Source organism: Verticillium nonalfalfae, assembly GCF_003724135.2.
Source record: "Verticillium nonalfalfae strain VnAa140/NRRL 66861 chromosome Unknown scaffold_183, whole genome shotgun sequence".
NCBI classification, from domain to species: Eukaryota; Fungi; Ascomycota; class Sordariomycetes; order Glomerellales; family Plectosphaerellaceae; genus Verticillium; species Verticillium nonalfalfae.
The window spans coordinates 18772-41078 of record NW_021167408.1 but is presented as its reverse complement, the minus strand read 5'-3'; the positions used below and the strand labels follow the sequence as shown (position 1 = coordinate 41078).

The 22307-nt window shown below is 55.2% G+C and overlaps 4 protein-coding genes across 4 annotated transcripts; 2 read left to right on the top strand and 2 right to left on the bottom strand.

The window, feature by feature from the left end:
* Positions 1 to 1061: 1061 nt before the first annotated feature.
* Positions 1062 to 6368, bottom strand: D7B24_003100 (uncharacterized protein; the record flags this gene model as incomplete). The annotated part of the gene is made up of 11 exons (XM_028637294.1): positions 1062 to 2209; positions 2259 to 2330; positions 2379 to 2690; positions 2753 to 2778; positions 2837 to 3141; positions 4800 to 5258; positions 5303 to 5347; positions 5401 to 5476; positions 5509 to 5935; positions 6017 to 6039; positions 6097 to 6368. The coding sequence occupies 11 exons, from the start codon at positions 6366 to 6368 to the stop codon at positions 1062 to 1064; spliced, it is 3165 nt and encodes a 1054-aa protein (XP_028490837.1).
* A 5311-nt stretch (positions 6369 to 11679) lies between these two features.
* D7B24_003099 (uncharacterized protein) lies at positions 11680 to 12087 on the bottom strand (the record flags this gene model as incomplete). Its single annotated transcript, XM_028637293.1, has 1 exon — positions 11680 to 12087. The coding sequence occupies one exon, from the start codon at positions 12085 to 12087 to the stop codon at positions 11680 to 11682; it is 408 nt and encodes a 135-aa protein (XP_028490836.1).
* An 841-nt stretch (positions 12088 to 12928) lies between these two features.
* Positions 12929 to 13854, top strand: D7B24_003098 (uncharacterized protein; the record flags this gene model as incomplete). The annotated part of the gene is made up of 6 exons (XM_028637292.1): positions 12929 to 13096; positions 13151 to 13222; positions 13306 to 13368; positions 13421 to 13520; positions 13575 to 13758; positions 13821 to 13854. 6 exons carry the CDS (start codon positions 12929 to 12931, stop codon positions 13852 to 13854), a joined length of 621 nt encoding a protein of 206 aa, XP_028490835.1.
* Positions 13855 to 14828: 974 nt separating this feature from the next.
* D7B24_003097 (uncharacterized protein) lies at positions 14829 to 15245 on the top strand (the record flags this gene model as incomplete). Its single annotated transcript, XM_028637291.1, has 1 exon — positions 14829 to 15245. One exon carries the CDS (start codon positions 14829 to 14831, stop codon positions 15243 to 15245), a length of 417 nt encoding a protein of 138 aa, XP_028490834.1.
* Positions 15246 to 22307: the final 7062 nt, after the last annotated feature.

Sequence of the window (22307 nt, the reverse complement as noted above, 5' to 3'; positions counted from 1 at the left end):
GCGCACCAATTTGCCCGTCTTCCGACGAGAGGGCGTGCTTCCGTCGGCGGCATTTCAAATGGCCTTGTCCCGCTCCATCTGGCCCGCAGCTCTCTGTCCACCTTCAACCCTTGTCACCCTGTTAGCTTGACCGCCGCCGAGAGGCCGGGCGTCGCCCAAGCTCGATCCCACGTCACAGAGTACAGACCGGACGCAGCCCTACGGCCGCTCGTTCCACCTTTGAGTTCCTCCTGGCTGACTGTCTGGCTGTGTGGTCCTGGCCCTGGGCCCGCCAGAGCTCGGCGGCAGGTCGCGGCGTCGAGAACCGCAGTTTCCAAGATTAACCGGCGAAATCGGCAACACCATACAGAGCCGCAGCAGCAGCAACGACGCAATCCTTCGTCCTGTACCAATCTGCCTGCCTGGCTGCCTGGCTGCCCGGCAGGTAAACAAGTAACGTGCCGATGGGAATGAAACCTCATCACATCATGCGGTCGATCCCGCTAAAAAGGGGCCAATGTGTTCTTACTCCCCCCTCCCCTTCAAGAGCGCTCTGCCGCGCCCCTGGTCCAGCGCCTCCCCCCCTTCTCCCCCGACCCTAGTCGTGCTGGTTCCCTGACGCCGCTGGGGTCCCCGGGACGCCAATGGACCACAACCTCCCACTTGGCGCTGGCGCTAATGCAGCGGGGCCCCATTCAACAGGCGGCGCGACCTCTTCGAAGGACCGGCCTTGCCCACGCCGTCGGCGATCGGGTCGTTGTTCGACTTCGGAGACATGGGACTGCCGGTGCCTTCAGGAGCTCGTCACTGTGTCCCCCCCCTTTTTTCTTTTCTTTTTTTCTGTTTTGCCGGAATGCAGCGCAGCAAGTCCTCACGCGTGGGAAGCAGTACACATCGTTCCAGGGGCAAGAAGAGGTGGGCGGGGGACATGAACGGCGGCCACAGGAACATGCCCAACACGCCATGTCCGCTTTGATGGGATTCTTGGCTCTGCTGGGCTCGTCTGCGGCCTTCACCTTGGTCGTCCATGTACATCCGCATCTATCCTAACAATCCGCTGTCCCCCCATGCCACGAGCGCGCTCAGAGGTGTTTCAACCTCGATGTGGCGTATGCAGCGCCCACCGCGCAAAAGGCGCCGATGAACAGACACACGGCAATGGCGTTCGGCCCGTCCGTGTCGTGGTGCTCCGCGGGGTCGGCCCCCTTGGCGAGCTCGGGGCTCTTCCCGGGCTCGAGGATCGTGAAGACGATGGTGCTGATGAAGGTGCCGATGAACTGCGGCAACGTGGAGTAGATGTTGAGGATGCCAAAGTAGATGCCCGAGAGCTCGCCCGTGGACGACGACGAGGAGCCGCCGGCGGCTTCAGGGCCGTGCTCCAGGTGCAGGACCTGGTCCGGGCCGAGGGTGGGCAGTTCAATGTCGTCAGCGTCGGAAAGGCGGCGGTAGGCGGGGCCGCCGCCCTCGGTTGCGCCGCTGACCTTGTTCACCTCGACGCCGAGGAAGGTAACGGGAGCCCACATGGCGATGCTCGAGGGGAGGCCGCAGATGACGACGAGGAAGGTGGCGAAGCGGAAGGTGGCGGCGAAGGGGGCCATGAACATGGCGCCGGCGAACATGAGGTGGCCGACCATCCAGACGGTCATGAGGTCGGGCTTGCGCTTGCTGAGCTTCTCGGCAAAGGTGGCGAGCCCCTGCGGCGGGCGGGCCGTGTAATTTTCGTCGTCGGGCGATCTGGTGATCATGGGCAGGAGCCAGGCGCCTATGAAGGTGACGGTCGAGTAGATGACCAGCGCCGTGCTGCCGATGCGGCCAATGTCGCCGAGCATGTCTTTGGAGTTCTTGGCCTCCTCAGGTGCGTCGTAGCGGAAGTACGTCTCGCCAACCCAGGTGGTGCTGTAAAAGAGGAAAGGGAACCACCCGATCCATGCCCAGAACTGGACCCAGCAGATGGTTTGGATGCGCGGCGGTAGGTTGAGCAGCGTCAACCAGATCTGGCGGAAGACCTTGAAGCGGCCGCCTGCCTTGCGAGGGCCAGGCCTCGTGGACGCGAGCACCCTCTCCGTGACGGCCCAGCACGTGACGGCTGAGGAGAAGAGCATGAAGAACGTGGCGATTAGGGTCAATTGCTTGAACTGAGTGTCTCCTAGAGTCGTTCCGAGGATGCCCACCAGGTCGATGGCGCCAGCTCCGTATCCCATCATGTGGCCCATAGCAGACATTCTGCTAGCTGCTGCGGCGTTAGCTCGTTTGTGACAGGTTGTGACCATCGCACTTACACCATGCCGCGCCCGCTTGCTGCTTCTCGATAGGTAGGGTGTCGACGATCAAGCTCCTGGCACAGGACATGACTATGCACCAGTCAATTCACGTCTTTTCAGGGATCCAAGTCAACCCACCAGCATTGATGGCAAAGTCGACGGCATAAATTGCCAGCACCGCGAGGGTAATCGTGAACCCACGAGCAGACTCCTCTTCAGCAACGAAAAAGCCCACAATTTCCTTGGTGAAGCCGAGGACAATGAGGCAGAAGGCGACAATGATGGAGCCCACGACGATGAAAGGGCGCCGGCGACCCCATTTGGAGGTTGACTGGTCGGCAATGACACCGACAATGGGCTGGACAATGAGCCCTGATAGGGGCCCGGCGATCCACACTAGCGAGGTGTTACTCTTGGTGAGGCCGAGATTTAGGAGATATGGTGTACAGTCTGGGACGAGAAAGGTCAATCCACCGTTTCCCAAGGCGTGGGCTGCGAGCCTCGCGACTTACAGGTCATCTCCACTCCCCATGTGAAGCTGTGGGTAAAGGTCAGTGCTAGCTGTCGCCATGACACGCGACGCGGGTTCCACCTACGTTATACCGATGGCATTGAAGGTCAACAGGACCATGCGCATCGCCTCGGAGCTCCCCTTGATATGGGGTAGCCCCGCCCATGTTGACATTTCTGTAAAGTCCTGCTTGAGGACTGATCGATGGTTAGCTGGCTGTTCGTCGTCGTCGTCGTCGTCGTCGTCGATGGCTGTGTCGCGCTCGTGCCGGTCGAGCTCGGCTGGGCGCGCGGGTCCCACGTATCCACCGGGATTGCTGGTCGCAGGTGATGGGTTCCAGTCGTCGTCAATCTCGGGGTTCGAATCGGTATCTGGCTGGCCGTTGCTCGACTGCGACGGGGTGAGGATGGGTGTCGACTTTCCTCCCGAGTCGACGGAGAGGTATGGGTCAAGGGAGGCTGCGGGAATCGAAGCTGAGGTCGAGGTCGAGGTTGAGGTTGGCGTCGGGAACCCAGCCATGGCGGATGTGGAGCGCGTGCGGCTGCTTAGGTGTCCGTGCCGTATCTTTAACAGCACGTCAAATCAAACGCTGCACCCATAACGCCCACAGAAAGGAGGGTTTCCGTGTTCAGGGATCCCAATCCGCTTCAGTCGCGAGGGACGAAGCGCGCGAGGCACGGCAGACAAGGGGGAAGGAAATAGGAGTCGAGGACGTGAGCACGTTATTGGACACTGTGATGTATTGCTGTCGTACGGGTACCAGAGGGGGATTCGAGGTCGTGCTTGTCTTTGACAGTTTCAGGGTAATGTGGTCGAATTGAGTGGTAGCTGTTAACAGTGATGGGAAGGTGCTGAGGCGAGATCAGATGGAAGACACATCATCTTGACGCAAGCCTCCTGGAATGGGCGCAGTAGGAAGGTGGCTGGTGCATCAGGAAGAACGATCCAATGAAGACTGACAGTCCATTCTGGGTCTTGAGTTGGATGCTCCGATGCAGCTGAAGTTGGTCCTCGCTTCATCCTCGAAGCAGGATGACTGGCTCAAAGGCCTAATGGTTGGTTGTGCAGTCCACGTCTGCTTCCCAGTGAGATGGATCTCTACTCCTCAGACTTCAGGTACAAGGTCCGGTACGGCATTACGACGCTTCCTGCTCACGCAGAGCACCTGTAGCGCACTGCCGGACACACCGATAGCGATAGCCACAGCGTCGGAATGCTCCGCGGCGGTCCACTGTGTCCACCTCACATCGAGAGCAAGGAGAACAATTGCCCCGCAATCAATCAATCAAGCTCCGACATAGGCCAACGTGTATTGGGCACTACCACAGAATCTTCCTCCAGCCTGTGCTAATGCGAGACTGAGTCACCAAGGAAGACAAGACCATGAACAGTCACAGTTACAATCAACAAATCCTCGAACTTTGAGCACCGCCGGGTCGATGTGCGGCCAGCCTCCGCTGCGCAGGCTGTCGATCGTGCCGAGCGGCCGGCGTACCCTGGTCCGGGATGCCTCTGTTTTGATTTCGCTTGGGTATATACGTCCGTCCCCCCCCATCTACCACGGGAACTGCTGGAACGACTGTCGTCCACTTTCTCGATACTGGTCGTCCGCCCGAGGGGCCGTCGTCAAGGCTCGCAAGGCAAGGCAAGAGAAAGACATCCCCTGCCCTGGACCTGGACCGCGGAGCGCATGGCCTCGTCCCGCTACGCGCGCCTTGCTCCTGGACCTCTGTCTTTGACGATGTCTACTGACGACTTGCCTTGACGACGCCCTACTGACGACCTGTCTTGACGATGTCCTACTGACGACCAACCTCCTCCTCCTCCTCCTAAATCCCCCTTTGACACCCCCCTAAATCTGGAAAAGCCCAGGCCCTAACCCGACCCCGCCCGCCCGCCGGGGCCGCGCAACTTTGACGTAAACCGCCCATTTATACGCTCGCCCGGGTTCGCGCCCTATATGGGTTATTTAACCCTAACCCTGACATACACGATTCGCGCACCGCCTCATGACTTGGACTTAAAACTGCCCGTTTCGTCATGTGCACCTTGGCGTTGGCGCCGGGTGCCAGGGTCACCCTCTCGAAGCCTCGGAGAACCTTAACCGAGGCCTTCTCCATGACTTCGCTCTCGGGGAAGGACATATACAGCTGAACTGTGGTGGTGCCTTCCCGCTTGCCAGTGTTCGAAACCTCAGCCTCGACCTGCAGCAGCTCAGTGAACAGGTCGACGTTGCCGCCGAACTCGATCTTGGCCTTGGCGTCGGGCAGCTCCGACAGGTTGCCCTTGTTGAGCTTGGAGACGGTGATCTCCTTGCCGACCTCGACCTTAGTGTAGCCCAGGCCGAAACTAAACTCATACAGGGGCTCGATATTCTTGGCGTCAACGTGGTGGTAGTCGATGAGATGGCCCTCGGTGAAATCGGACTGCCACTTGGACGAGTCGCGCACCAAGCTGCCGTCGGGCTCGGTCAGATTGACGACGGGGAAGTCATAATCCTTCGGCCACTTGGGCACGGTGTAAGGCAGCCTGCCCCTGGGCTCTGTCTTACCCAGAGAACGTCCGTGATGGAGTTGTCGGCCTCCTGGCCCGGGTACTGTGATGGAGAGTACTCTCGAAGGAGTTGAGTTCGTGAGAGGATTTAACGACCTTGGCAATGAGCTGAGCCATGTTCATCTCAATGTGTAGTTTGGCGAGATAGGCGAGGGGGTGGAATAGGGTATAGCTGCGACTGTTAGGACTAGAGAGCAAACAAACCCACAATGCGGAGGTACTTGCACGAAGTTGTTCGAAAGAGACATGAGGCCGATAAGCATAACATCGAGAGACATCGAGATGCAGATCATGGCCAGGTTGAATTGAAACAAGACCTTGTACTTGGTGAGGCCGTAGGCGATCAATCGCGACCGTACCAGGAAGATGAAGGCCAGGTTGAGCGCTGCGTCGATGACGAGGAAGATGCCCTTCTCAACACGGTCCCATATGTCGTTGGCGTGGGTGATGCCCGGGCTGATCTGCAGCCGTGCCGGTATCCATACGCAGAAGACGCTGACGTTGACGGCCAGCAGCAAGAGAAAGACGCCCCATCTGAGGCGCGTTGTTTGGGCTGGGTCGTGCATGAGGAGAGCAATTCGGTTGACGATGATTTGCATGAGGCACTGCACCTGGACGGACCAGAAAACGACTTCGTAGGTTAGTTAGTGGGTTTCTTGCAAACAGCAAACAGGTTCTTGGGATTAGCCGGCTCTCCGGGTCATGAACTTACGGGCCAAAAAGAAGACTTCGAAGCTGCTCATCATCATGAGCATCGCGACCTTTGCGGGGATGGTTTCATGCGTTGCTCACCTGGGTCCAATCCATCCTCGAAGGAAAATCCACGTTGCGATTCCAAAGACCATGCAGGCTATCCACTCGGCCCAAACTAGCGCAATATATGCGCTGACTCGGTGTATCTTGTCGAACGTCGCCATGGTCTGTTGTATCGCCTTCGTCCCGGTCCAGACGCCCAACCCCAGCGTGAACCCCCAAATGATGCTGGCGATGTTTTCTTCATCGCGGCTCGGCAAGTTGGATTTGTACCACGGCGGCACGAGCGTGCCTCGAGAGCTTTCGGACATATTGAGGGCGGCAGTGAAGGGAGTCGTTCGGGATCATGGGCACAGTCGTCGCGCAAGTCGTCACGCAAGTCGAGGAATTCAAGACGAAGAGAGATCAAGTATTGGATACGAGGAACCCGCAGAACGAACAAACGAAGCGGAGACGGGCATGTGAATCCTGGGAGAAAAGCCTGTGCCCACGAGCTGGAACGCTAGCCAGCCCGTAAAGCTGCCCCAGGTGAGGGGGTGGGCACTGGCGCCAAACTTGATTCCCGCCACTTATGAACACACGGCGATTTGATCGTTCCCATATGGCGACCATTTGGGCGCATGGCATTCGGGGACCGACCCTTCTGGGTTGACGTTCCCCCGCTTGAGCATTCGAGTTCACGGTCGAGCGGTGACGGACTACGGCCGGGGCTTGACCTGTCGTTGTTAAAAGATGGGAGGTCGGTGGCCGAGTATACCACTGGCATTAGGGAGGGAGGTGTGCAAGACGGGTGAAATTTAGGAGGTCGTGCGTGGCTTGATACGAGCTAGAATGTCACTGGCTGAGGATCGTGGCGATGTCAGATGTCGTTTCCCGGCTGGTGCGGCCTGTCGATGGCAATCACCCTGTTCGGGCCGGGTGGCATCCAGCCGACGTGGCTGGACCGCAGCGGTGACAGCGACTGATCGCCTGAGTCCATTGTAAACACATTGCTTCTTCATGGGTTGTGCGACACATCTACTGTTGGGGGAGGTCTCAAATCTCAAATGGAGGGCTGCATCCAGATGTCAGTGGATGGCCCAGACCGAAGCGACACTCAGCTTCAAGCCGCACTTCAATGCGCAAGACACTCACGCGGCTGACATGTGTCAGGTTTTGTCTTGTTTCGTCATTTTTGAATCTCTGGAAGAAAGCCCGTTGGTCGACTTTCGGCTCAGCGTCAACTCCCAACCCAAACTAAAGCACCCTCTGGCGCCCCTCCAGACCTGCCTGCACAGCAGTCGCACCGATGAAGGCCATGTCCGCTCAGAAGCCGACCTTGTCAACAGCAACATATTTTCTTTAATAGTTCCACGGGTGCCTTCTAGGCAAGCCCCAGCCAGCTACAAGAGACTAAGTACCGAGAGCGGAGGCTCGCTGACGTATTGTAGTTTCATCATCATCAAAACACCCGAGTTGCACTCAAGCACCCATGCTGTTGCTGGCAGGGTGGGCAAGGCGTGAGAAGGTAACCCCTCGTGCTTGGATCATATTGATACTCCGGCTCTTTAGCATGTCCCATAGTTCCATCTCCAGGACCATTTATTGAGTGTGAACATGCAAGCCTGCACCGTGCTCGCTACATCTGAACTGCATGCTTCGCACCACCAACTCTCCGTCTACCGTCTCGAAGCCCACCATGTGATCGTCCGCTTTCTCCGCCTCAACAAGAGTAAAGACAGCTTCAATAACCCAATGATCCTTGGACCATGAATGTTTTGTGTTCAAAATGGGATTACGGGAAGGTAAAAACACCACCTGTAGGGTCTCAAGATCCTCAAACCACCATGCTTGTACGGTGATCGGCGTCTCGTGACGAGGTGGGAAAGGGGTGATGTTGGCTAAACATTGCCAGTCCGATATAAATTGGACGCGGCTGAGTAGACTTAGACACGTTTGCCGCTCGCATTACTTGGAACCTACTTACAACATGGCAAATTTAGCCCCCTGTCTCTTGATATCCGTGAAGCCCGGCGCTTCTTTTTGACTGGAGATCATGAGATGTATGCAGGGCTGTTTCAAGCTTTCCGTGTGATCCAGTGACGTTGTCAGAATATCATCCGTGTAGGTAAGGTAACAGAGGGATGGTGTCGGAAACTCTGAGCTCAAATACTGGGTCCCTGAGCTTAAGTATTGCAGCAAGGTGAAGTGGAATCGTCTGTAAGTCGTAGGTAGAGAGGTCATGATGGCCGGCGGGAGTCGGATTTGAGGGGTGACAGAAGTCGTACTATTGCCCAGGTCTTTACGCACGACACGTCGAACTGCAAGACAGCCGTTATTATCTTTATTGGGGCTGACCGAAACGTAGGGTACTTCCCATGGGGACATTACAGTCCTCCATGCACACCTTGAGCCTTGAACACACACCATGAGCATGCGCATCAAAAACCTTGGCCTCCAGCCTTTCGGAGTTCGGGATTCAAAAGCACCCCATCTGTCGATCATGTCCATTTGCAGCGTCAACAGGCACTAGCGCTGTACAAGCTGATAGTAGGCTGTAGGAGCCCACGGAAGACTTTAGAGTGCGCCAGTTCTTATGCCACTGGTTGAGCTTACAGCTCCTTCATTACAGCATAAAGTAGGCAAAGCTGCCATTTTGAAACCTTGTGGCTGCGTGACACGGCTCAGCTGCAGGCTTCTGTATGCTGACAAGGGCACTCCGTCCATGCCTCACACCGTGTCACTGGGTAGGAGACCCCCTTGGGAAAGCACTAGCAAGCACCAGCCCTGCGATCATCCTGCAAGCCACGACGCCTGGCCGGCCTGGTGTCTGCCGCGAAGCATTCTTAGTCAAGCATCGACAAGCTAGTGTAGCCACAGATCGCAGGCAAGGCGCCAAAGTCAAGCGAGTGCACTCAGACCTGGGCTTGGACGTCAAAAAGCAAGAAGCATTGTGCCGCATAGACCAGGCCGCTTGCATCTACGGAGGCCTGCATGGCTTGGCGAGCCATCCTCGACAAACAGCAGGAACATAATAATTGCTGTGCAGGCTTAGCAACAAGAGGGCATGGGCCACGGCGACCAGAGATCACAGCCCACCTCGCCGGGCATCGGCAAGCAGTCCGGCCTCGGTCACATGGCGTTTACATCTCGCCAGAATAACAGGGTCCTCAGCGCCTATGATGGTCAGGCGTCTTTGGTGGTGAATAACGGCATCCCCTCGTTAAACGTTGGCCAGCTTGGTCTTGGTGGCTGTGAGGGTGGTGCCAACACACGATGTACCATCACATGTCTCGCACTTTGCACGTGCATCAGGTTGAAAAATGGCGATAGCGGGATGTGACGAACAAGAGCGGCCAATCGGAATACGCTTCTGAAGCTGGAGGGCGTATCCTGATTGGGTGTCCTTGTGCCGCTCAACCTGACAATGGTAAGCAGCCGTAGACGCCACATCTGTATTGTGCTGATCCTTTCAGCATCCTGAATATTGCTGAAGGACAAATATTTTCCAAACTTTGTGACGGGCCGATTTATGATTAACGCCCTGCTGGAGACTTTGTAAATGATTACCTTCATACGAATGCGCCGGCCACTAGGTCCGCGTCGATCAGATTGAATCGCTGGGTGGAGTTACGACCAAATGAAGACGCTTTTATAGAAGCCAAAGGTCCTCGAGCCAGAAAAAAACAAGAAAGAGGCGAATATGCGTAACTCTAGGGGCCTAGATCCTTCGATTCACCTTTCCACCTTGAATCCGTTTGGATTGTTTCATTAGACACTAATGGCGAGATTATTTCGCCTTGTCGAGCTCAGAATGCATAACTGTTAAAGCTACTCTGCATCTCCTATGGTCGTCCCACGCATGGCGGCCACATGCTCCTGACACCTAGACACTGGCATACCATGGCTGTTCCATCTGCAGCCACCGCATGGCCTCCTTGGATGTGTCTGCGCATACAAACTCAAGAGCATCCGGACTGTAGGGTCGGCAGATTTGCACTCGGCCATAGCGATGTTCAGCACCTTAGATTGAAGTTTGCTTTGACTCAACTACCCCACACGTCCGAACAATTGGGCCTACATGGGAACGGATACGATATGCTATTATCTATTCCTGGGAGCAGATTGGCCACCGAGGTGTGGGCGAGTAGGTGTGCGGAGTGGCACGTCGAAGATAGCCCGCCAGCTGGGCTGATCTGGCGCCCTTCAGCGGATATGACAGCATCATAAGGCAAACTCGAGGGAACAGAAGGCGGCAATGTTACACCCTCAAGCCGGTTCACGTTGGACCTTGTCTTTGCAGAATGGCACCCGAGTGCGGAGTGAACTCACTTAGCCCTTTCATTGGAAGACGGAGGGCTGATGTTGGGCAACCTGATAGAGTTTTCTCACGGTAAATCCCGCCGACCAGGCGGACGAAGTCCAAGTTGACTCAGGTGTGTGGGGAAACGGTGACCCCGTTAGATGATTTGCGGGAGCACCCGAGCACCACCAAGCTCACTAACAACGGCGTTTCAATAGCGGACACTAACCGAAAACTTCCGGAAGATCTTCCCCAGTCCGGAGTTGTGGTGTATCACGCCTTGATGTCTGGTGCCGGATGGGTGGTTCCTGGGCAAGCCCGCGGGCACTCATTCGCCAGTCTTGTGGAGGAACGGGTCCCTCCTGAAAAGCTTGTCCATCAAGTTGGTAATTTTGGACTAAGGTTGGTCACTATTGTCGGTAGCGTCGAAGATCCCTCTGAGCTCCGAAACCAGGGGGCTCTGTACCTGAAAAGTATCCGAATATTGGTCGCCGTGAAGAGCCAGCATCAACGTCCATGCTCCCTCCATCAAGCATGCGTCACATCAAAGTACGATAGGTTCTACTAGATGCTCAACCCTGTTGAGTAAACAGAGAATCTCAGGACTGCTGAGGCCAATAATCCCCCCGGCCCCATGGCCCTAAAGCCTAACAAGGCCAGACCCCCATAACAGACGAACAACCTACTCCTAAACCGCGAGGGATCTAGTATGACATAATTCGCATTCGCGAAGTTAGCGCAGTGTAGACCTAGACATTTTCGAGGCGACAGCCGGTGCGGGCATCTTTTGCCTCTCGAGCATATCCTGGCGTTTAAATGCAAATATCATCATCATCAATAGGATGGATTGCACCGTATTTTCCATCTACCTCGGTTCGAGGACGTACTCCATCCCAAGGAAGATATGTCTCGTATGTACTTGTTACCTATTTGCTACGTGACCGGAGATCACGCTCGAGAAACGTTGAGAGTATGTTTGGATGTCGCCAACCAGCTGACTAGCGTCTAGGATGACGGTGGCACAGGTCGACATGATACAAATCTCAGCTCTTCTTCAAGAGTCACGTAGTTTCACTCACTAGCAACGGCACCGCATAACTTTTGCTCTTTTCCGTTCTTGATTGAATTCCATGTAGTTATGTTATCATTACCTTAAATTGCCAAGCGCCATTCCAACCATCAACACCTAACGCCACGAATCTTCATCGCGCGCAATGATTGTCTGTGAACATGTCGATCGCTTCACCCTACGCAACGTACAGCAGACAAAAATGGGTCTACTCCTTGTCAGGCCTCCGGTTCGTCCAGTCCCATGAGTCGGCGATGGACTTCCAGTAGCACTAAGGATGCATGCGCATATGGCCGACGTGGCCGCTGCCCTCGAACATCTCGACCCGTATCTGGTAGCCCTTCTGCCTCGATTCGGCAATATACATCTCTATATCGTCCGACGTGATGAGATCGTCCTCCTTGCTGTAGAGATACAGCCTCCTGGCCTCCCTCGTTTCGAAATTCTCATCGTCGATGACACGCAGGGCGAAGGCGCCGGCGGCTTCGCGGCCAACACACCAGCCGGCAAACACTTTAACGGTCAGAATGAAACCCCATATACACTGGGTGACGCCAAAGGGCCAGGGGAACCAGTTGGCGGTACTGATAGTCACAGCGCGCGACCAGCGCTGCAGCGAGGGCCAGGTTAGCCAGGGGCTGCCAGGCGTAGAGTCGAAGACGAGGAGCTGGTGGGGCATGGGTCTGCCATGGCGGCCAATTCTTCCAATACATTGCTCTCAGACGGCAACCACGCCAAGCGAGGATGCGACATGTCATCGTCCGAGAATACTCCCGGCTCGGCAGTCTCCGTCTTTGCCCCGGAAGCTTATGTCCGTCCATGTGACGGAGGTGCATTTCAAAAGTATTGTCCTGCCAAGGTCCTTGTCGCGCTAGCAGATATCAGAGATACCAACAGTAACATCGTCCGAAAATCATCAGCGCCTGGTACCCTATAGCATCAGGCTTCATCTTCCCCTGTAGGTAATTTCCTATAAGCGACCACAGCACTGAAGCTCGCTAGAATCTCATCGAGTTACAGGAAGCACGAAGTACTCAAGGTATCTGTGATAGTGGCGTGCTGTTACCTTGCTAGCGGCAGACAGAACTTTTGAAATACACTTCCGTAGTGGCCCTCAGTTTCTGGTGTTCGAGTTATTGTGGCATGTGATGGCGCTATTGGGGTGGCTGGTATTAGCTTTTGCGCTATGCGAAACAAGCAAGCATATCCAATCCTGTCAAGACTTGTCTCAGCCACGGGCCTTTGCTGTTCTGATGAGGCTTGTAAGCAGCGTACTTATTGGCTTAAGCCACGGCGGCCGGCTTCTGGCCTCTCAGTCACCCGGAAGGCCAGAAGGCAAACAGAAAGAACGAAGGCCATATGATTTCTCCTGGTCATAGCCTGGCCATCATCCATGCCATCCTATCATTCATTGCTCATAAGGAGGTGCAGTGAATGCTAGGTAAGCTGCTACACTTCGAGTTTCCTCACCTTCTCTCCTTTGGTACTGCTTGACCGAACTTATTCTGGGTTTGCCCATTATGAACGATGACGGTTCTCTGTCGCACGACTCGTTGGGGCCGCGGGCTCTAGCTATCGTCACACCCTTTTTCGTTCTTGCCATCCTCATTTTCTCAGTAAGAATCTATACTCGCGTAACTCCGACACATAAGCTGGATGCCTCGGATTATACGATCTCGATCGCAATCGTGAGTAAAGCAACTGGCACGGATGAGTATACAAGACGCTGACCGCCGACGCAGCTCTTCGAAGTAGTCATTTACTCGCTCTTCGCAATTACCGTTGCTTCTGGATTTGGCCGTCACAGCTACGATGTAACCCCAGAGCAGGGTGTCAAGATCCTTCGATATGTATATATGGTTGTCTTGCTGACGCCCTTTGTACCAACCCTTACCAGGATATCCGTCGGGTGTCTACTACTGAAATTCGCCCGGACCACGACGTGGCGCGCATTCATCTGGTTTACTATCTGCATCCAAGCTGCCTGCGCCATTGGCACGGAAGTTTTTCAGTTCCTGCAGTGTCGGCCGATTAATGCCCATTGGGAAGAAGTTCCGGGTGCCCGGTGTTTCAGCGCGGAGCAAATTTGGATATGCGGCTACGTGATCGTAGGTAAGTATCAGGGAATGATGCGCCTGTATTACATGATGCTAATTTTCCTGGAAGCAGCTGCCATGTTCGGCGATTTGACGTTGGCAGTCATGCCAATGTTCCTGATTTGGAAGCTGAGTCGATCAATCGTGGAACGTTGTCTTCTCACCTTCTTGATGGCGCTTGGTCTCGTTGCAACCACTGCCGTTGTCATGAGGGTCGTCATCATGCACACCTTTGACTACACTTCCCCTGAAAAGTACCGAGATTTAATACCGATGTACGTTTGGAACCGAATGGAAGCGGTTATTCTGATAATAGCTTCTTCCGCGCCGCTACTCAAGTCCCCAATTGAGCATGCTCTCCATCGGTTCGGCGTACCTACTTTCCAGCACAGGACGTGGGAACTGAACTCGTTTCACTCTGTCCACATGTCCAAGGCACCACGCTTGCGCCATCATCGGTCGCAACAGGAGCTATTAGAATCCAGGCAAAACATCGCTATACATGAGCGACGGCTTGAAGCATCCGAGGACAGTCCACGCATCAATCCATTAACATCGAAGGCGGGGGAGACGGGAGTGAGCGAGGTAACGGAGCAAGTGGGATGATAGGGAGCAGTTGGAGAGAGCAAAGAGCTATTACCAGACCCACAGTGGATGGCGGGGCAGGTGTCAGAATCAACGTCATGAACAGAGTGAAGAGGTCTTCAGTTGCCGCGCCACAGTCCGATTGTAGGGGTCCGCAGATAGAACAGCTGAACTCTGGCCTCCTCCTGCTTAGGAGCGAGGCTCTCAGCAGCTGATATACCCAGTTGTGCTACCTTTCGCACTTGACTCGTATGTCCGCATCCGTCAGGCCCTGACAGCAGGTCCCTCGGCGGGGTCACGATCTGTCTCGGCGAGCTATCGGTGAGCCATTATCACTTGCAGGCACAATGGAAATTTGCACCAAGGAGCTACCCGAAGGCTTTCCCTCCGTAGCAGTAGGATACGAGACAACACGGACAAACCAAAGACGGACAAACCCTAACACCGCTACTAGCCGATGACTAAACTCCTCTTCACCCTCGTGCGTCGACAGCAGGTTATATACCAGTAGCCGAAGTAAGGAAGCTGAACATCTGGAGGATAGTTTCCACTGATGATGATGGTGATTACCGTAAAGCTTGTCGTCATTCCTTAAGTTACTGTCTCCAGATGTGGAAGCGGTTCCCCGAGGTGATCAGCTTCGACAACACATAGAATACCAACCGCTTCAAGCTTCCCTTATTCTAAGCAACGGGACAGACATGCCTTGGTTCCGTCTACAGAGCTGCCTTCGTCCTAGATGATAACGAGAGACGCGAGGGGTTTCAGTTCTTTCCCAGAGTATTCGACAATTAGCAGAGCAGCACTCGATTCGACAACCGGATGTCATCATCACCGATTTCGACAACCGGATGTCATCAACACCGATTTCGACAACCAGATGAAAGCCGTTCTCGACGATCAGTTCCCTGAGGTGCAGCAGCAGCTCTGTATCCACCACATCAATTCCAACGTCCTTCTCAAGGCAAAGAAAAAGTGGCTGAAGGGCCGTAACAGTGTTAGTCCCGATAGCAGCGACGATGCAGAGGCCTCTATTTCACAGACACAAGCTGAGCTGAGCCCTAAAGACCGACAGTTCATCCATGCGCCAGCAGCTGAGGCCATCCCTCCCGGTGGGGCTTTGTCTTCGGTTGTTAGTTCTAGTGGTGTAGCATAGATTGATAATCTGGTCTTGTCTAAGGCCAAGACCTACGCGAGGCAACGTTTGAGGCGAGGTGGGAAAAAGTGCTCCTTGATTAGATGCGTCAACTCGCGTTCAGAACCACTTTGTCATAGAGCGATACCGTTCGGCTGGCTGCTATTCCCATGCAATAGGAGGCTACATCTCTGCAGTCCTACCTAACCGTCCTTCCTCAAACCTGCCTACTTATGCGCATCCTTAACGTTCGTCACCCACCTTTGGGACACCCCCACCTTTGGGACACCCAAAAATGCCTCAACGCCACTCTTACCTCCATCATGTATCCTACAATTCCATCACCAAGCCAACCTCAATTGATTTGAATCTCTGTATTTTCTTTCTTTACGCAATGTCGAAGGCATACTCCGAGGATGACGTCAATCAGGCTTTAACAGCTATCGGAAATGGCCAAAGTCTACGCAAAGCGGCCATGGAATCGGGTATTCCGCGATCTACTCTACACCATCGGCTCCATGGCACACAGCCTTGGGTAACAGCTTTCTCCGATCTCCAGAAGCTATCGACTACCCAAGAGGACTATTTGGCCCATTGGATTCGTATCCAGGCCGCGCTAGGGCTCCCACTAACTCATCAACAGCTCAGAGAGCCTGCTGGGCGAGTCCTCCAGGCAAAAGGCGACACCCAGACCCTCGGAAAGAACTGGGCTCAAGCTTTCCTCAAGAGAAATCCTTCTATTAAGGTCCAGAGAAGCAGATCCATTGATTCCAAGCGTGTTAATGGGGCGTCAACTGATATCATCAGTCGTTGGTTCAGGTACCTGAAAATCCCCGAGATTAAGGCCATTAAGCCGGCTAATCGATACAATATGGATGAATCTGGGATCCTTGAGGGCAGGGGGTTGAATGGATTAGTCCTCGGGGCTGGAGAGAAAACGTCTATCCGAAAAAACAACCTGGATCGCGCGTCTGGACTTCATTCATTGAGTGTATCTCTGCGACTGGTACTGCTCTTAGTCCTTTGGTTATTTTCAAGGGGAAATCAGTTCAACAGCAATGGTTTCCAACCGATCTAGCTCCATATGCTAGCTGGCATTTCACAGCTACTGAAAACGGGTGGATTACGGACTCAACTGCGATTGAATGGCTCGAGAAGATCTTCATACCCTCCACCCAGCCGACCGACCCCTTGGAGACCAGACTGTTGATCCTCGATGGCCATGGAAGCCATGAGACTACCGAATTCATGTTTCTATGCTTCAAGAACAGGATTCAACTTCTTTCCCTACCCCAACACTCTTCACATGTCCTACAACCTCTAGATCAGTCGGTCTTTGGTCCTCTGAAGATGGCCTACAGGAAGGAGCTTGGATTCCTAAGCCAATGGGGCGATTCAACAGTCGTAGGGAAACGGAATTTCCTAGCCTGCTATCGAAAAGCACGCCAGGTAAGTCTGACAAGCCAGAATATAAAGAGTGGTTGGAAATCAACAGGACTATGGCCTGTCTCTGTCGCCAAGCCTCTTCTGAGCCCTCTACTCCTTGAGAACTCGAACCAAGGGGCCAGCGAGGCTGATCCATCGATTACACCTGTAATTGGGAGTAAGTCCATCCCAAACTGGGCTTCGGATACCTCTGCAGTTATTTGGTCGACGCCTAGGAAGGCTGTTCAGCTGAGGGACCAACTGGGCTTGTTCAATAAGCTCGAACAACCCACAACCACACAACGCCTATTATTCCAGAAGGTCAGCAAGGCATTCCAGGAAAAGGATACCCAATTGGCAGTTGCTTTACGGAAAATTGATTCCCTTGAAGCCCAAGTTGAAGGTGGTAGGGTGAGGAAGAGGAAGAAGGTCAGATTGAGTCCTAATTCGAGGTTTGCCGACGTAGCAGCTGTCTACAGGGCCCAGGTTGAGGCTGGCGAATCTGCTGTTCCTCTAGATGAATTTAGCGCATCTGATTTCTCTAGTGAGGAGGGTAGCTGTATTGTCGTTGCATCGAGAGAGGTAGAACAATAGGTCGAAGGAAATGGTTGTTCCTGATGTGGTTTTTTTTGGGGCGTCCCAAAGGTGGGTGACATACGTTACCGAGCAGGCGCTGTGACAAGGGCTGGTGATAGCTGGCCGCCTGCCTCGAGCTCAGAGGGTGTAGTATCGGGACCGTAGGCTACTGACTCCTCCTGCGTTGCTCGGTTGTTGCTTTGGCCCATCCTATAAGGGGCCACGAAGGCCCGTTGCAAGAGTTCTCGTCGGGCACACCAGAGAGGACTTCTAGCTAGCGTATGTTCCGGTTCAGTAAGCTGCGGCTGTACGATTGCGGTGACAGTTCCAACTGAGGTTGCCGGAGAACCTATGAAATGATCACCAGCGCCTCTCCTCTGTCTATGGAGGTCGTGCCAAACGGTGGTTGGGGCAGTTGGCATATTCATGTACGAGTTGGTTTGATCCGCGTCGATGTTGGTTGTCGGATTGGTGGGCCCACCCTCTCCAGGCTTGGGTCGGAGCATAGAGTCGTAATAATCGGCCTTGCAGAGTGGGCAACAGGCTCGTCGGCTTGTCAACCATGTGTCAATGCAGACAGCGTGGAAGGCATGACCACAAGTCAACCCATGGACAACTTCGACATCTTCGAGTTCGTTGATGCAAATGACGCATGTGTCGCCGCTGATAGCTAGACTCTGCAGTCGCAGCCCGGCGGTGCCATCTTCGTCATCAGCCTTGCTTTGGACTTGATGTAGTTGTGCGAGTGGCAATAAAAGAGCTGACCAACTCTCCCTCCTACTCATCATTCACCGGTAGCGCTGTTAGTGCGCCCGGGCATGTGACACCAAATACGTTAACAGCTCATTTCTCGCATTCCCACCCAGATGCCCTCCGAGGCATTGGGGTCCCCCCAGCCGGAGACCCCGCGCCAAGGCCGCCCGCCTGCAGCCGCCTTGCGCAACGAATGCACCCCAGCTTGGGACTCGTCGGAAGGCATCCCGTCATCCCCCCCGAAGTCCCCCCGAAAACGCAGAGCAGCCAGCACGCCTGAGACAACCGTCACGAACCCGCCGAGAGTCCGATTTCTACGCCATTCGCAAGACCCTTTCGCAAGCGACAGCGGCCATGACAGACCAGAAGACTTTTCGCTAAGCGAAATCACCAATCTCCGCGCCTTGCAGGACTCCTTCCACCACGTTGGAAGGACCCTTGCAGCCAACATCGAACAGACCCTTAAGAGCCTCAACGACGCTAACAAGACCGCTGTGGAGTACTAGAAGACTCGCTTCAACGCTGACTCAAATCCTGACGGGCCAGCATGCCCCCCCCGAACGGTCCCAGCCCTACGAGCAGACCTCGCCAGCCACCCACCAACAGTCCTGCCCCGAGAAGGCAGTCCCTCAAGGGCCGCTAGGGAAAAGACCTACGGCTCCCGAGCTAGACAACAGGATCTTCCTCAGAGTCCCCGAGGAACACCGAGCCACTGACCCTTCTATGATCCGTCAAGGAGTTATCGAGAATTGTCCACTCAATGGCTCTGACATTACGAAAATAACAAGGATCCCGACCGGCTACGCACTCACCCCAAGGACCTCAAGAGTCGCAGACACCATCCTCGCTTGGCACGCTACGCTATCCGCAAAGCTTAACGCAACGAGCATCGAGCAACCCCAGATTTGGATCACGTTTGCGGTTCGGAACACTCCCACGACCCTCCCGTCCTATGACAAAACCATCATCCAAACCAAGGATATTATCGAAACGGAAGCCCGTTCAGTCACGGGTATCAAGCCTACCCGACTCTCCTCGAGAGAACAGGCCGATGGAAAAGACACCTGGTACATCTCATTCCCGACAGGCGCTGAAATTGAACCCTTCAGGCTCTTCGGAAGCTCAGAAGCGAAAAGACTCAGTGGCGTGAGAGTCCTCCCCCAGTGCCCTCAGTGCCTCGACTGGCACACAGGACGCTGCACCCGCAACAAGGAGCTCTGCCACAGGTGTGGTCAATCCCACGAAGGAACGACGGCGCCATGCCTTAAACCGACCCAATGCGCCAACTGCAAGGGCCCACACCGCAGTGATCTACTGAGGTGTCCGGCGCGCGCGATCGTCACTCACGGACACCTTAAACGCCCTAGCAAGACTGAGAGAGCTAAACTTCGATCTAGCGGCATGAAGCTCTTCAACCTGGCCTTGAAGGCGATCAACGACACCATCGAAGCGCAAACGAGTGGAACGCGACCTACTGTGGAGAGTCGGTCGTCAACCATCACACCCCCGCCAGCCTCCCCAGAAGCCCAGCTGGAAAGTGAAAGGGCACACAATGACGAAGCAGAGTCCGTGATGGCCCTGGACGACGACGATGTGTCAGAAGGAGGCTCCACGCCCCAACCGACACTAGGAACCCCCCTGAGGTCATCCTCCCCGAATAACTCGTCCTACAAAGTACGCAAATGATGAGGAACCTCAAAGTCTTCCAGGTCAACGTCGACAAAACAAAAGCCTGCCAGGAGGCAGCCCTACACTTTGCCTTCGAACAGGGATTCCATATCGTGGCGGTCCAAGAACCATGGTGCTCCCTAGGGTCCCCAATGAACAAAAACACGGCGACGAACCCCGAATACAAGTGCTTCTCGCCCGTGTCAGAATGGACAGGGCTAGACACACGGCCCAGGGTCCTGATATACGTTAGAACCGGCCTCCCCCCTGCGGCGTCCTTCACCATCTCCGATCAGCCCTGCCGGGACACAATAGGAGTCAGGGTCCTAGGAGTCAACATCGTCAACATCTACCGGGACTACCAGCTCCCCACCATCATCAATACCATTACAAGCTGGATCCCTCCACCAAACACCGTCATCACAGGGGACTTTAACGCCCACCATGTGTCGTGGCAGCCCGGCATCAGATCCAATCAATCGGCCACAGACATCGTCGCCTGGATCAACAGGCACGAACTCATGGTGCTCAACCGCCCGGGCATGCCCACCCACGAGCTGGGTAATGTCCTTGATCTCGCCATCACCAACATCCCCTTCGCCAAGACCCAAATAGCAGACCACTGCTATACGGGCTCTGACCATTACACACTCGTCACGACAATACCCCTCGGCCCCCACGTGGGCCAGGAGGATGCCAACCACCCACGCCCGAAGCTCTCCCCGGCAGACTACGACAGGTTCGCAGAGCTGGTTGCGGACACGGCATGGCTCCTCCCCACCAACATGTCCTCGCATGCAAAGATCGACGAAGCAGCAGACGCCCTCGACACCGTTCTACAGGCGGCCCTGGACGCCGCAGGGACTGTGAACACCAAGAACAAACGCGCCAGATGGTGGACACAAGACTGCGCGGCTAGCGCCCGCGACCTACACCAAGCCCGAAGACACGACCCAATCTCGATGGCCACGAAGGAGGCCAAGACTGCATTCCGGAAGACAGTCCGTGCCGCCAAAGCAGCCTTCTGGCAGAACCAAATTGAGGGTATGAAAACAGACCGAGACCTGTACAAGATCATGGGCTGGGATGTTCCTCGGAGCCAATTCCAGTCCCCCCCTTTACGGGACGACAACACGACGATCACCGCACCCGCTGAGAAGGCGGATTTTCTCCGCAGAAAACTGCTGGAGAGGAATAGCGCGAACGAAGATATCGACCCCAACACACCGACCTGCCCACGACGCGTCATCCCCTGGACAAGGGAACTTGGGCCAGAAGAGGTGCGCGCCGCGGTAATCAGCGTCAGTAACACGTCCCCGGGAGGTGACTCTATCACGGTCAAGATGTTTCAGGCCGTCTGGCCTTCTACTAAGGATTGCATCCACCGGCTCTTCCAGGCGTGTCTCGATCAGGGGTACCACCCCCGCCGATATCGCCACGCCGACACTGTCATGATCCCCAAACCCAACCGCGATGCAAGCTCCCACAAGGGCTGGCGCCCGATATCACTGCTTCTGACGATAGGCAAAGGCATCGAAAGGCTCATTGCGAGACGCATGGCATGGTTATGCATCTCAGAACAGGTCCTCAACCCACAAGTTGCCGGGGCCCTGCCGAAGAGGTCCTCGAACGACATCGTCGGCTGTCTTACCCACGACGTCGAAGCAGCCATGAACCGGAACCAGGTGGCTACACTAGTCACTTTCGACATCGAAGGTGCCTTTGATGCAGCACTAAAAGGCCGACTTTCTGTTCGCTTACGCGAACAAGGCTGGCCCGAAAACCTCATCTCTTGGGTCCTCTCCTTCATGTCAGACAGGCAGGCAAGAGTAAGACACGAAGGACACGCCTCGCCCGCGGCCCCTCTCCAGTGCGGACTTCCTCAAGGCTCCCCTGCATCCCCTATCCTCTTTCTGCTATATACCGAGCCCGGGCACAGAATCGGCCCCGAAGCTGGAAGGTTTGGGTATGCCGACGACTGCGCCATCCTCTGTATGGGGAAAACGCTCAAGGACACCACGGCCCGCGCCCAGAAGCTCCTCAACGACACCGTCAACTGGGGCGCCACAAACGCCATCAAATTCGACCCAAACAAGACAGAGGTCATGCACTTCACCAAGTCTCGAACCCCCACAACCGCCCACACGATAACGCACGACACCAAAGTCATTGAACCCGCCTCCGCCATGAGATGGCTAGGGGTATGGCTTGACAAGTCTCTCTCATACAAGCACCACATCGAGATGCGCGCAGCCAAGGCGCGATCCACTGCCAACCACATAGACGGCCTTAACAGAATCCTCAGAGGTGCACCGCCAGCAGCCATGCGCAAAGCGGTACACACCATCGTCCTCCCGAAAGCCCTCTACGCATCCGAACTCTGGTACCCTGGTCACAAGAGAGCAAGTGCCACCAGGAAGAGCGGCACACAGGATTGGTCGGCCTGGTTGTATTCAGCCGCGGCCGCTTGTTCTTGTGGCGGTGGCGCTGTGAGGTATCTCGAATCTCTACCTCGGATGACGAAGAGCGCCTGTGCTTGGATAGCCTCCAAGCAGCAAGATCTCTTTCGTCACCTCTGAGATCGGAGTGGCGAAGCCGCTTGTCTCTGTGGCGGTGGCGCTGTGAGGTATCTCGAATCTCTACCTCGGATGACGAAGAGCG